The following is a 12,065-nucleotide window of genomic DNA, read 5'->3' as shown; positions in this document are numbered from 1 at the left end:
TAAGCGATGAACAATGGGGCAAAAAATCCTAACTTCATATATACATGGATGGGGTCTGAGCTGGTGGTGATTGACCAGGAAAGGGATCTTGGGGTTGTGGGGGATATTTATTTATTTAAAATTATTTCTAGGCTGCCTTTAAGAGTGGAACCCTCCCTCAATGAAAATTATTTATTTATTACATTTCTATACCGTCCCATAGCTAAAGCTCTCTGGGTGGTTTACAAAAGTTAAAACAGTAAAATACAATATGCAAAGTTTAAAACCATTTACATAAAAGCATATGGACAGTATATACAAACAACATATAACTAAAAACAACATATAACTAAAAACAATTTTTTAAAAAATCCAACACTAAAACAATACAGCTTAAAAACAGTATACAAAAGTCAGCAAAAGGAACAGGAGTTCTAAAAAGGGAAGGCCTGGCAGAATAATGGAGTCTTTAATGTCTGCTTAAAAACCTTAAAAGAGGTCATCAGGCACATTTCAACTGGTGGGTCATTCCACAACTGAGGGGTGGCAAACGAAAAGGTCCTCTTGCATGTGGCTGCCGATCTCACATTAGGCAGCCACAGCGGATAGCCCTCAGAGGACCTTAGATGGTAGACTGGGATGTAGGGGAGAAGGTGCTCCCTCAGGTACCTTGGACCTAGATGATGTAAGTCTTTTAAGGTAAGAACCAGCACTTTATATTTTGCTCAGAAACAAATTGGCAGCCAGTGTAAAGATTTTAAAACCACTGTAATATGGTCTCCACAGGACATCCCAGAGACCAACCTGGCTGCCGTATTTTGTACCAGTTGAAGTTTCCAAACTAAATATACAGGCAGCCCCAAGTACAGCACATGACAGAAATCAAGCCTAGAGGTTACCAGCACATGCACCACTGTTACCAGGTCCACTTGTTCCAGGAATGGGCATAGCTGGCGTATCAGCTGAAGTTGATAACAGGGACTTCTCAGTGTTGCCCCCACCTGGGGTACCAGGGTGGGTCAAGAAGCACCTCCAAGCTACAAACTTGCTCCTTCAGTGGGAGTGCAACCCCATCCAGAACTGGTTGACATAGCTCAATACCTGAATTAGGACCCTTCACAATGAGCACCTCTGTTTTGTCTGTATTCGACTTCAGCTTGTTCACCCTCATCCAGCCCATTACCAACTTCAGGCAGTCATTCAGAGGAGTCCTACCTTCCTTGGCTAAAGATGTTAAGGAGAAATAGATCTGGGTGTCAACAAAATGTCAACACAGTGTACAGGTCCTGTGGAAAAAGCAAATTCTATGGTGAGGATCATAAGGAAAGGAATGAAGAATTCTTCTGCTTTCCCTCTCTCAGTTTGGGGTCCCCAGGGCTCTGTACTTTGCCATCTGCTAGTCTCTCTAGATAAGTTGTCCCTGGGTAACCTTAACACATTTCACGGCTTTCAGTACCAATACGCTGATGATACCCAATTCTACCTTTCTACATAAGAACAGCCATGCTGGATCAGACCAAAGGTCCATCTAGTCCAGCATTCTGTTCACACTGTGGCCAACCAGCTGTCGACCAGGAACCCATGAGCAGGGCATAAGCACCACAGCACCCTTCTACCCATGTTCCCCAGCAACTGGTGTACATAGGCTCACTGCCTCTGGTACTGGAGGTAGCACATAGCCATCAGGACTAGTAGCCATTGATAGCTTTTTCCTCTTGGAATTTGTCCAACCCCCTTCTAAAGCCATCCAAATTGGTGGCCATCACTACATCCTGTGGTAGCGAATTCCATTGTTAAACTATGCGCTGTGTGAAGAAGTCCTTCCTTTTATCTGTCCTGACTTTCCCGCCAATCAGCTTCATAAGATGACTCTGGGTTCTAGTATTTTGAGAGAGGGAGAAAAATGTCTCCCTATCCACATTCTCCACACCATGCATAATTTTGTAGACCTCTATGATGTCTCCCCTTACCCTCCTTTTTTCCAAGCTAAACAATCCCAGCTGTTGTAACCTTCCCTCATAGGGGAGATGTTCCAGCTCCCTGGTCATTTTTGTTGCCCTTTTCTGCACTTTTTCCAGCTCTACAATATCTTTTTTTTTTTAGGTGTGATGACCAGAACTGTACATACTATTCCAAGTGGCCACACCATAGATTTGTATAGCGGCAATATGATATTGGCAGTTTTATTCTCAATTCCTTTTCTCATTATGCCTAACATGGAGTTTGCCTTTTTTACAGCAGCCACACACTGGGTTGACATCTTCATTGAGCTGTCCACCACAACCCCAAGATCTCTTACCTGGTCAGTCACCAATAGCTCAGATCCCATCAGGCTATACCTGAAGTTGGGATTTTTTGTCCCAACGTGCATCACTTTACACTTGCTTACACTGAACCGCATTTGCCATTTAGATGCCCAGTCTCCCGGTTTGGAGAGATCCTTTTGGAGCTCTTCACAATCCCTTTTTGCTTTAACCACCCTAAATAATTTGGTGTCATCTGAAAACTTGGCCACTTCACTGCTCACTCCTAATTGGTGTACATAGCAGTGAGCCTATGTAAACCAGTTGCTGCAGAACATGGGTGGGAGGGTGCTGTTGCGCTCATGTCCTGCTTGTGGGTCCCTGGTCGACAGCTGGTTGGCCACTGTGTGAACAGAATGCTGGACTAGATGGACCCTTGGTCTGATCCAGCATGGCTCTTCTTATGTTCTTAATTCCAGATCATTTATGAACAGGTTGAAAAGCATTGGTCCTAATACAGATCCCTATGGGACCCCACTATTTACTTCCCTCCATTGGGAGAATTTACCATTTATTCCTGCTCTCTGCTTTCTGTTCTTTAACCAGTTACTGATCTATAAGAGAACCTGGCTTCTTATTCCATAACAGCTAAGTTTGCTTAGGAGTCTTTGGTGAGGGACTTTGTCAAAAGCTTTTTGGAAGTCTGAATAAACAATGTCTACCTAATCACCCCTGTCTACATTTTTATTGGCATTCTCAAAGAACTTTCTCCCTCTATCCAATGTTACATCTCTAACTGTATCTCTGATATTTCTGTTTGGATCTTCATTGTCTCACGGTCAATATGTCCAAGAATGGACTTTTTGTCATTCCTCCCAAGCCCTCCACTCCTTATCCATTGATCTCTCTCCTTTGCACCCCATCCCCCTGTATGCATTCTGTCACCAAACATGTTGTTTCTCTTGTTACCTTACAAATATATGGCCCTTTCTCTCAGCAAAAACTTTGGTCCATGCTCCGATAATCTCTTACTTGAACAACTGTAATTTTGTCTGTGGTCTTCCATTGTCTCACCTTTATCCATTCATATCCATCCAGCACTCTGCTACCAAAGTTATTCATCTCTTTCATTGCTCTGATGGTGTGATGCCCCTCCCCATCCCTACACTGACTTCCTTTCCACTCCTGGATCCTGCACAATCTCCTTTCCTTTATCTTCAAAACCCTCTGAGGCCTTTCCCCATCCTCTTATGTTCTTGACCCAACCCTGTCTGTGACCTTCGCCTGTCCAGTTCCACCATCCTCAGCTGTCTGAAGAACTCCTTCTCCCTGACACAACTCTGCACTTTCTCCCTTGCTGTCCCTTATGCTTTGAACTGCCTCTGTACAACCACATTCCTTACTTCCTTCAAATCTCACCACAAAATTCAATTTTTTCCACATATTCTTCCCTTGTTTACCCCGGCACCATTTCTCTCCCTCTGTTGTTCACCTTTATATTTAGATTGTAAATCCCTTCGGGTAGGGGCATGTCAAATGTGTTATTTGTAACATATACATAGATGGTGCTATAGAATTAGGGTTGGATCCAAATTTAGTCATGCTTAGAGTACTATTCTAAGCATGACTCAATCTAGATCCAACGTATAATAAATCCGTGCAGATGCTTCATGTTAAGTGTTTGCCAAACTGGGATGTAGTAAATATCATTAAGGGTGCAATCCTATGCATGTTTAGACAGAGAAAAAGCCTACAACTCCCAGCATGCCCCAGCCAGCATTGCTGGCTGGGGCATGCTGGGAGTTAGACACTTTTTCTCTGTCTATACATGCATAGGATTGCGCTCTAAATAAATGAGTTGTTTGCAAACTGCCACTAGGAGTAAGAAAAAAATAGTAAAATCTGTTTTTCTGTGGTACATTTTTTTCTTTTTACATAATAGGAAATAAGTGCGCCCTTAGGAAAAGTGGAATTTAGCCAGCCATGGAGCTTGCTCACAGTTTGTTATTAAATGAAGAAGCTTTGGCTCAGATCACAGAAGCAAAGCGGCCAGTATTCATCTTTGAATGGCTGCGGTTTCTTGACAAAGTGCTTGTAGCTGCTAACAAGGTAAGTTTTAAAAAATGTTGGCCTTTTTCTAATATGATTCTAATTCTGTTATATAACCAAGCTGGTATACCTTAGAACATGCCAAACAGCCAACATATTTGATTTAGCTGTATAAACACTTTGTTGCTGGTCTATGACGTTAATGGCACAATTCTATCCATGTCTACCAGAAGTTAATCCCATTGAATTCAGTGGGCTTTACACCAAGATAAGTGGGTATAGGATTGCAGGCCATCTCTCCTGCTTAGGGAAAGCTATGATTGGCATGAAACTGTGATGAAGTTCACTAATTCGGGTTATTTGTTTTTCCACCTGGTACACCAGTAGTCTGTGGTGAAAAGCTTGTTATGTCATGAGCTGTAATTCCCTTTCGAAGTGAATCTGTATCAATAGTGTCAGAGAAATGTCAAAAGGCAAATGGGCCAGTGGATGAGGCCAGTGCTGGCTTTGTTTAATGAACCATCAAATATCATTGTGTCAGGACTTCCTAATGAAAAACAAAGGGGAGTTGTTATATTCATATTCATAGAAATAAGAATATATGAACAGCAAGCATCTGAAAGAATTAAGCATTTGTATGTCGAGATGTGGTGATCAGAACAAATAAAATGTGTATTTCATTAACAGACAGATGTAAAAGAAAAACAAAAAAAGCTTGTTGAACAGCTGACTGGTCTTATCAGTAGTTCCCCTGGACCACCCACCCGGAAATTACTTGCAAAGAATCTTGCTGCTCTGTACAGCATTGGAGACACTTTTACTGTATTTCAGACCCTTGATAAGTGTAATGACATTATCAAGAGTAAAGATGATACTTCTGCCTACTTACCAACCAAACTGTAAGTAATAGATTGTCTATAGGAAAAGAGCATTGTTACAAGTAGTCAAATGTTGTCATGTCTTAGCTTGTTAATTTCAAAGCACACAGTTCCCTGAAGAGGTAGCTGACCAGATTTGAATCATTCTCTGTCAGAGACTCATGGTGTGTATCGGTTTTCAAAATTCTCTGGGGAACATACCACTGATAAATTATTAACACCATGGAGCAACCATGACATTTATTTCCTATTGCTTTGGTTACAAGACCGGTTCATTACGAATGTGACACAGTTGAATGTAGAGGATAAATGAAAACGGCAGGTGGGCAGTGATGTTTAAAGAGGGGGTATTTCTATGCTGGTAATTATTTTCTTTATGATCTTCTAGGTTTTTTTCCCATACAGTGTAGGTTATAGGAATGAAATTATACCTCCTCTGCTTGTAAAGATGTACGATTGCCTAATATTTGAGAAGAATACTAGTTTAGGAACTTCTAAGTAATGTTTTTCCCCACTTAAATGTCCAAAATTTGGAGCTCAGTCTGTTCTTTTCCCCATTCCTTCCAGCATGAGAGCACAGATAGCACAAGGGAGCACTGTAGGGCTTAGTAGGCCCATGTGTGCCTTCCACATCCACATCTCATCTATCTTTCCATACACCATGCAAATTACAAGTGTCCAGGGCATGTGGAGACAGAGAGCTAGGTGGTGATATGGAACTACTGTTCCCTGCAACACCTGTTTGCACTGACTGCATGTGCACCTGCACACTTATATTGGGCAGGATGAAAGTGAAAATAGGTCTTCATTGAGCATTATGAGACTCCTCTACATACAGGTGCTGTACCCTCACTAGACTGCACTGAGAACTTAGAAAAACTAAAGGCACAATCCTATGCTTGTTTAGACAGAAAAAAGGCCTATAACTCACAGCATGTCCCAGCTATGTTTACTGGGGCATGCTGGGAGTTGTAGGCCTTTTTCTTCCTAAAGATGCATAGGATTGTGCTCTAAGTAAATTACAGCACAATAGTTTGAAAGAAAAAAAAAAGCTGAAGGATTACTTAATTCTACTAGCCATTTTTAAAAATTACTTTGGAGTATTCGCAGGAACATCTTTTAAGTACTGTGAGTTAACAAATTGCATCTGTTTACATTAGATTTCATACTTTCAGGACTTGTTAGTGAGCTTCTGATGTGTGAAGTCAAAGAAGGCCACATTTTACTTAATTATTTCATACATCCTTGCAAAATACACTTAAAATATGCCAAACTACTGTTGGTGAACATCACCAACATTATACTTACTTTGAAATATGTGAGAAATATGAGTTACTCCTTGGGGCAGTGGGGGGTGGATGGGAATATTGGAAATCATGAGAGTCAAAAAGTGTTATGAAACTTGGCATCTGCTTTACTTGTTAACTTATTGCTAAAACTTCTGAATCATTACCTACTCATTTCTAAGATTATCTCTGTAGCCAAAATATAAGCTTGGATTCTCTGAATTCCTTCAAAAATCAACATAAACCTTACCACCCTTGCCTGAAGACATTTAACCTTTGGTCTGATGCCCCTATTTATTTAAATGTCAGATTGCTAGAGATTATCTTGCTTTTTTGCAGCACTGCAGTGGCATGTGTTGGAGCATTTTATGAAAAAATGGGGAGAATGCTGGGCAGCTCTTTTCCAGAAACAGTTAACAATCTCTTAAAGTCTCTGAAAAGTGCTGAGGTGAGTGAAAGGAATATTAAAAAAAGTCAGTCTGCATATTTTTCACTGTTCTTCTACGATGAGTTAATAGAGGCTATTTTGCAACAGATTCACAATATCAGTTAAGGACATATTTAAGGCTTATAAAAAGTGACTTGCGTAATCTGTTGTCTTAGATTTATATAGCCCATATTCAGAAATTGTATCTGCTGCTATTAGTGTAAACTATTTTTTTTTTTTGAGGGAGCAGGAGGGAAACCTAGTTGATGCAAGCAAATATTGTATCGTATTTTGGCATTTTTGTAGTTCTCTGTGCAGTTAATTATTGTCTTTTCACCTGGGGCTAGTTCACATACAATGTTGTTTTTACACAATTGCTGGGATCACCCACAGCTGAACTCAGACGCTGTGTTAACTGATGCCTCTGTGTATGGTTGTTCTGCTTCCCATAAGAGTGGCAGCTTGAAAAAGCGATTTCCATTATGAAAATGGGGTGGGGGGTATAACACCAACTACATGGAAGTGCTGGTTTGCATAAACAGCATCTCCATCTGAACTTTCTAGCAACCTCGCATAATCATGAAGTGATTTGTTAGGGGGCACCACCTGTGTGATTTTCAAAGTTTGATTTTCAAAAGAAATACATCCATAGTAGACTGGCGAGTGGGTTATGGTCGTCTTACTTTGTTAACAAGCAGGAAATGTATTAAGATTTTATTAAAAGATAATATTGCAGCATATGCTTAGATAAAAATTGATAAGGTAGTTGATGAGCTCCATAACTGGCATCTTCATAAGAAATATTTTTGTATTGTGGTAATTGTTTGGTACCTTTTTATATGATGTGATGATCATGGCCTGTCTCTTCTTAAGCCTCCCTTAGTCCATCTCTTTGAAAGATGAATTTGGCAAATACATTTTTACAAGAGGGACCTGCAGCAACAGGTTTCAGTTTGCAGTGCTCCTATTCAGCATTTCAGCCAGCCATGCCTTTCTTTGAGGTACTCCATTCCCCTTACTCAGGTTTTCTACCCCCACAGACACTCAGCAGTCTGTTACTACTGAGTATGCTTAGTCCACACTGGGCGCTTTGGATTTTTTGCTCCCTTAGGTTTATTTCCTTTAAAAGATTTACTTCTGCAAACCTTGGGATTCCCCCAAGTATGCTAATACCTCCCTCTTGTTCCTCTGTAGCCCCGTTTTGGCCATATAGTCATAACTCAGCACCTGAGTTCATGTTAGTATATATGATGTGCTTATACCTCACTGTTTAGTCATCTTCATTTCCTTTGGTTACACCTATGTTCTGCTGCCAATGCGCCACACAATATAACATGATGGTTATTCTTACTGCTTCAGTATAATGCTTATTTTTAATGAAGGGTACTGTTGTCTGAACACCTTCAATATACTATATTTTTACCATTGAAGCTTTAAAGACATAAATATGCTATTTCCATATGTTATAATCTACAGTATTTTAAAATAAAATGAAAATTAAAAATACAAAACAATGTGTTTGACTTCTGCTTTATTTTCTTTCTCTCTCTTTTTCTCTCATGTTACTTCTTAAATCCCATGGCAAATTGCAGTCACAGGGTCGGAGTGAAATTTTAATGAGTTTACAGAAAGTCCTGAGTGGGCTGGGTGGTGCAGCAGCTTCTTGCCACCGTGATATCTATAAGAATGCACGTTCTCTCCTGACTGACAGAGCTATGGCTGTGCGATGTGCAGTAGCTAAGGTAGATTTGTTTTCTTTTCCAAATTATAGATCCATCATTTTTGGTTCAGTGCATCCTCCATAGGTCTTTTTAGGCTGTGTAGTACTTATGCAGGGATCATGCCTGAGGTAAGCCCTGCTTTGCTGTCACAGCAAGCGCAGCTAGATATGTCTCAGAACTATTTTGGAAAGGAGTGGTACAGTAAGTAGTTTATTTGTATGGCTTTCTAAAATCATTTAGGCAGCCACAGGGCAATTTTTATGTTGGAATCCCTTATTTCTAATTTTTGGCTCTAAGCTCAGGATATAACTCAAATAATAAACCATTGTAATGGGATTCTAAATGACAGCAGAATAGAATTTTCCCTCTTGCTGAAGATAGAGTGCTACTGGAGCAACAGTGTAGCTTTCGTCATGCTTCAAAGTGCTGAAACCTTTTTATTTTCATTGTGGAGAAGGAGCTGGGATGTCTGGGCAGGGGAACCCACACTACACTTTAAAACTGAAAACTATTGGTGTGTGTTTGGAAAGGAAGTTGAGTAGACAATTCCTGGAGGATAATGGCTACTAGTCGTGATGGCTATATATTACCTCCAGTATCAGGGGGAGTATGCCTCTGTATACCAGTCGCTGACGAACATGAGTTGGGCGGGGAGGGGGTTGCTGTTGCACTCATGTCCTGCTTGTGGCTTAGCTAATATAATAACATATTAACTAATGCAATAACATTTGTGTATGTATACCAGTGACCTTTACAAACCTTTCCTGAAACTATAAAGACAGATTTCAGTGTATCTTCTCTGGATTTTTTTCTTAAGTAATTATACCAGTCATGCCCAATACAAGTGGGATAAATGATAGTGGTGATTGTGCTGGCTGTATTCCAAGATTGGATGGATAAACATTCTAAAAGTATTAACAATTCTTTGTATTTTTTTTTCTTATAGTGCCTACTCGAACTACAAAATGAAGCTGTGTTTATGTGGACAGCAGAACTAGAAAATGTAGCAACTCTATGTTTTAAGGCTCTGGAAAACTCAAATTATGGTGTACGAGTTGCAGTATCCAAACTTTTGGGAACAGTTATGGCTACAGCATTGATACCAAAGCAAGCCACAGGTAGTAAAGCTTGAGTTGTATATGTAATTATTATTCTGTGCTTTGATTTCACAGGGATGTGCAATCACATAAACTGAATATATTTGTGTAATTCAAAATTGTAGAATACAATTAGGGGGATCTTTGCTTTTTTATATTTGTGCAGCTAGCCAAGGTGAAATAATTTATCTACAAAGGCAGAGGTTGATCTAATCAATAAGATTGGATTCCATGAAATGAGTCAGAAACCCTTTGTGAATTAGTATTGTAATTGTTTGAAATCTTCTGAAGACTTTGGGCAGTATCTAACCCTGCCAAGTGCCAATGGAACCCACCCGCTTGCACAATGGGGACTTAGCACTTTGGATAGAAACCAGAAACAAGCAGACATGCTCATTTCCAGAATGGGGCAGGTCAGCGGAGCTTGCATGATGGACTTCTGCTCATTTGGGGGCTTGCTTTATGAATTGCTAAACCCTTGTTGTGCAAGCAACGGAATCGGCAGGAGCACAGCGGCCCCGTTGGATACTACCCTTCACGTTTATTTCATGGTTGGAAGCTGTACCTAGTATTAATTATGGTTGTTACTGTAGCAAGACATGATACTTACCAAAATCTCAGTTATAATATGAGTCCAAGCAGTATTAAAATATTGTTTTAAAATATTCATTAAAAATTGATTACATTATTTTCTCCTTGAAGTGATGCGCCAGAATGTGAAGCGAGCTACATTGGAAGAGGTCTTAGAACTCATGGCCACTGGTTTTCTGCGAGGTGGGTCTGGATTCTTAAAAAGTGGTGGTGAGATGTTAAAAGTGGGAGGATCTGTCAATCGAGAAGTGCGAGTTGGCGTTACACAGGTGTGTTCACTTTTTTAAAAAGATTTCTTTTACTCGTAAATAATTTTCGTAGTGTAGATAGCTTGCTTTTATCTCTGCCTAGGCAAGAAGTGCTCAAATAACCATTATTTCATAGCTTTTTAGAAATGGATCACTTTCTGACATTCATGTCTTTTGATTAAGCATATCATAAACATGACATCATTTTTCACTCTTTATTTTTCAATGTTTATTACAATTCTAACTATATATAGAATGGGATCCAAAGAACTGTGCAAGACAGTCTGTGTGCCCAAGGGGGCTTTGGGTATGTTCTTTGAATAGTAGCCCCTGTTCCAAGTGAAAGCTTCTTTTGAACCTTTCAGTAGCGGTTTAATGTGGCATGGTTATCAGCTGCTGAAAGAAAACAAGTCCAAAATCCCACTGGGCATGCCCATACCCTTGGCATTCCTGAAATAGCTCTTTAAATCCTAGCCATAATAACCTGTTTAAATGGTTAGATAAATAAGAAAACAACTGCTACCTGCAACAAAATGTTGTATGCCCAACCCTAAGAGGAATGCCCAGCCAGCCTGAACCAAAAACCTTATAGCAGTGTTTGGGGCTTGCAGAGGATACTGTTTTTTTCTTTCCCACCCCCAGAGGCCTTACTCGACTGTGCTAAAAGGTAACAGGTGATATGAAAGATCTCTGTCTGAGAAAGCTGCGACTAGGCAGATTAGGTAATTCTGGGCTTATCTGGCCTGGTATAAGGCAGCTTCCTAGGTTGCAATAGTACTAGAGGGCTAGTACTATTGCAGTTCTGGAGAGTCCAGAAAAAGGTACTTTTTCCCCCTTTAATTCATCCTAAAACGACCCAATAGCACAGGTTGTTTGCTTGTTTAAATTGCAGCACAAATCCTACGAACTTCAACTTGCCTCCACCTGATTTTTGGCTACCACATCCCAGGCCTTTACTGAGACCCCCAACCCTTAGGATGGTCTTTTTAAGGGTGCAGGGGATTGTAGTGGTGAGGAGGGGTTGGGAATTCCCTTTTACAAGTGTCCCTTCTGCTCATGGAGCATTGTTTATAACACATTGTATATGTTAGGCAAAAAAAATGAATCCATACCTAAAATAAGTTTGTCTTGCTTTGAAATTTCATGCAGCTTGAGTCATTTAAGCTTTCTCTTTATGGTTTCCCTTTGTTATTTCACCCCATTTTAGAAATGTGAATAAATCCTCCCTTTTGTGGTTGTAATGTACACATTTTGAATCTGCAGGCCTACGTTGTCTTTGTCACAACACTAGGAGGTCAGTGGCTGGAGCGCAATTTTGCTACGTTCTTGTCGCATGTGCTGGATCTAGTGTCTCATCCTCGCGCAACTCAGACTCACGTAGAAGCTGTATACTCTCGAAGATGTGTCTCTTTTATCCTCAGAGCAACTGTAGGAAGTTTACTGGGGGAGAAGGCACAGATTGCGGCTGCCAAAGATATCTGCCAGGCTATTGCTAAACAGATGAAGGCAGTAGGTAAGAGAGAGAACTTGAGTGAATCAGTAATAG

At 40.3% G+C, this 12,065-nt stretch overlaps 1 protein-coding gene across 5 annotated transcripts in view; it reads left to right on the top strand.

Moving 5' to 3' along the window:
• HEATR5B (HEAT repeat containing 5B) overlaps positions 1-12,065 on the top strand; it is a 63,445-nt gene that overhangs the window by 2,655 nt on the left and 48,725 nt on the right. For 4 of the 5 annotated variants that reach the window (XM_084828325.1, XM_084828327.1, XM_084828329.1 and 1 more), the window contains exons 2-8: positions 4,165-4,331; positions 4,959-5,170; positions 6,775-6,883; positions 8,455-8,604; positions 9,530-9,701; positions 10,383-10,540; positions 11,783-12,032. In XM_084828325.1, the coding sequence (XP_084684451.1) occupies positions 4,206-4,331; positions 4,959-5,170; positions 6,775-6,883; positions 8,455-8,604; positions 9,530-9,701; positions 10,383-10,540; positions 11,783-12,032 (1,177 nt within the window). In that variant the 5' untranslated portion in view covers positions 4,165-4,205. Of the gene's footprint in view, positions 1-1,135; positions 1,289-4,164; positions 4,332-4,958; positions 5,171-6,774; positions 6,884-8,454; positions 8,605-9,529; positions 9,702-10,382; positions 10,541-11,782; positions 12,033-12,065 lie in introns of all 5 variants that reach the window. The other variant, XM_084828326.1, reaches the window with a different exon arrangement.

The sequence above is a fragment of the Heloderma suspectum genome, chromosome 1, assembly GCF_057233095.1.
Source record: "Heloderma suspectum isolate Gila_16-S chromosome 1, 16-S_ref, whole genome shotgun sequence".
NCBI lineage: Eukaryota > Metazoa > Chordata > Lepidosauria > Squamata > Helodermatidae > Heloderma > Heloderma suspectum.
This window is presented reverse-complemented; position numbering and strand designations above follow the sequence as displayed.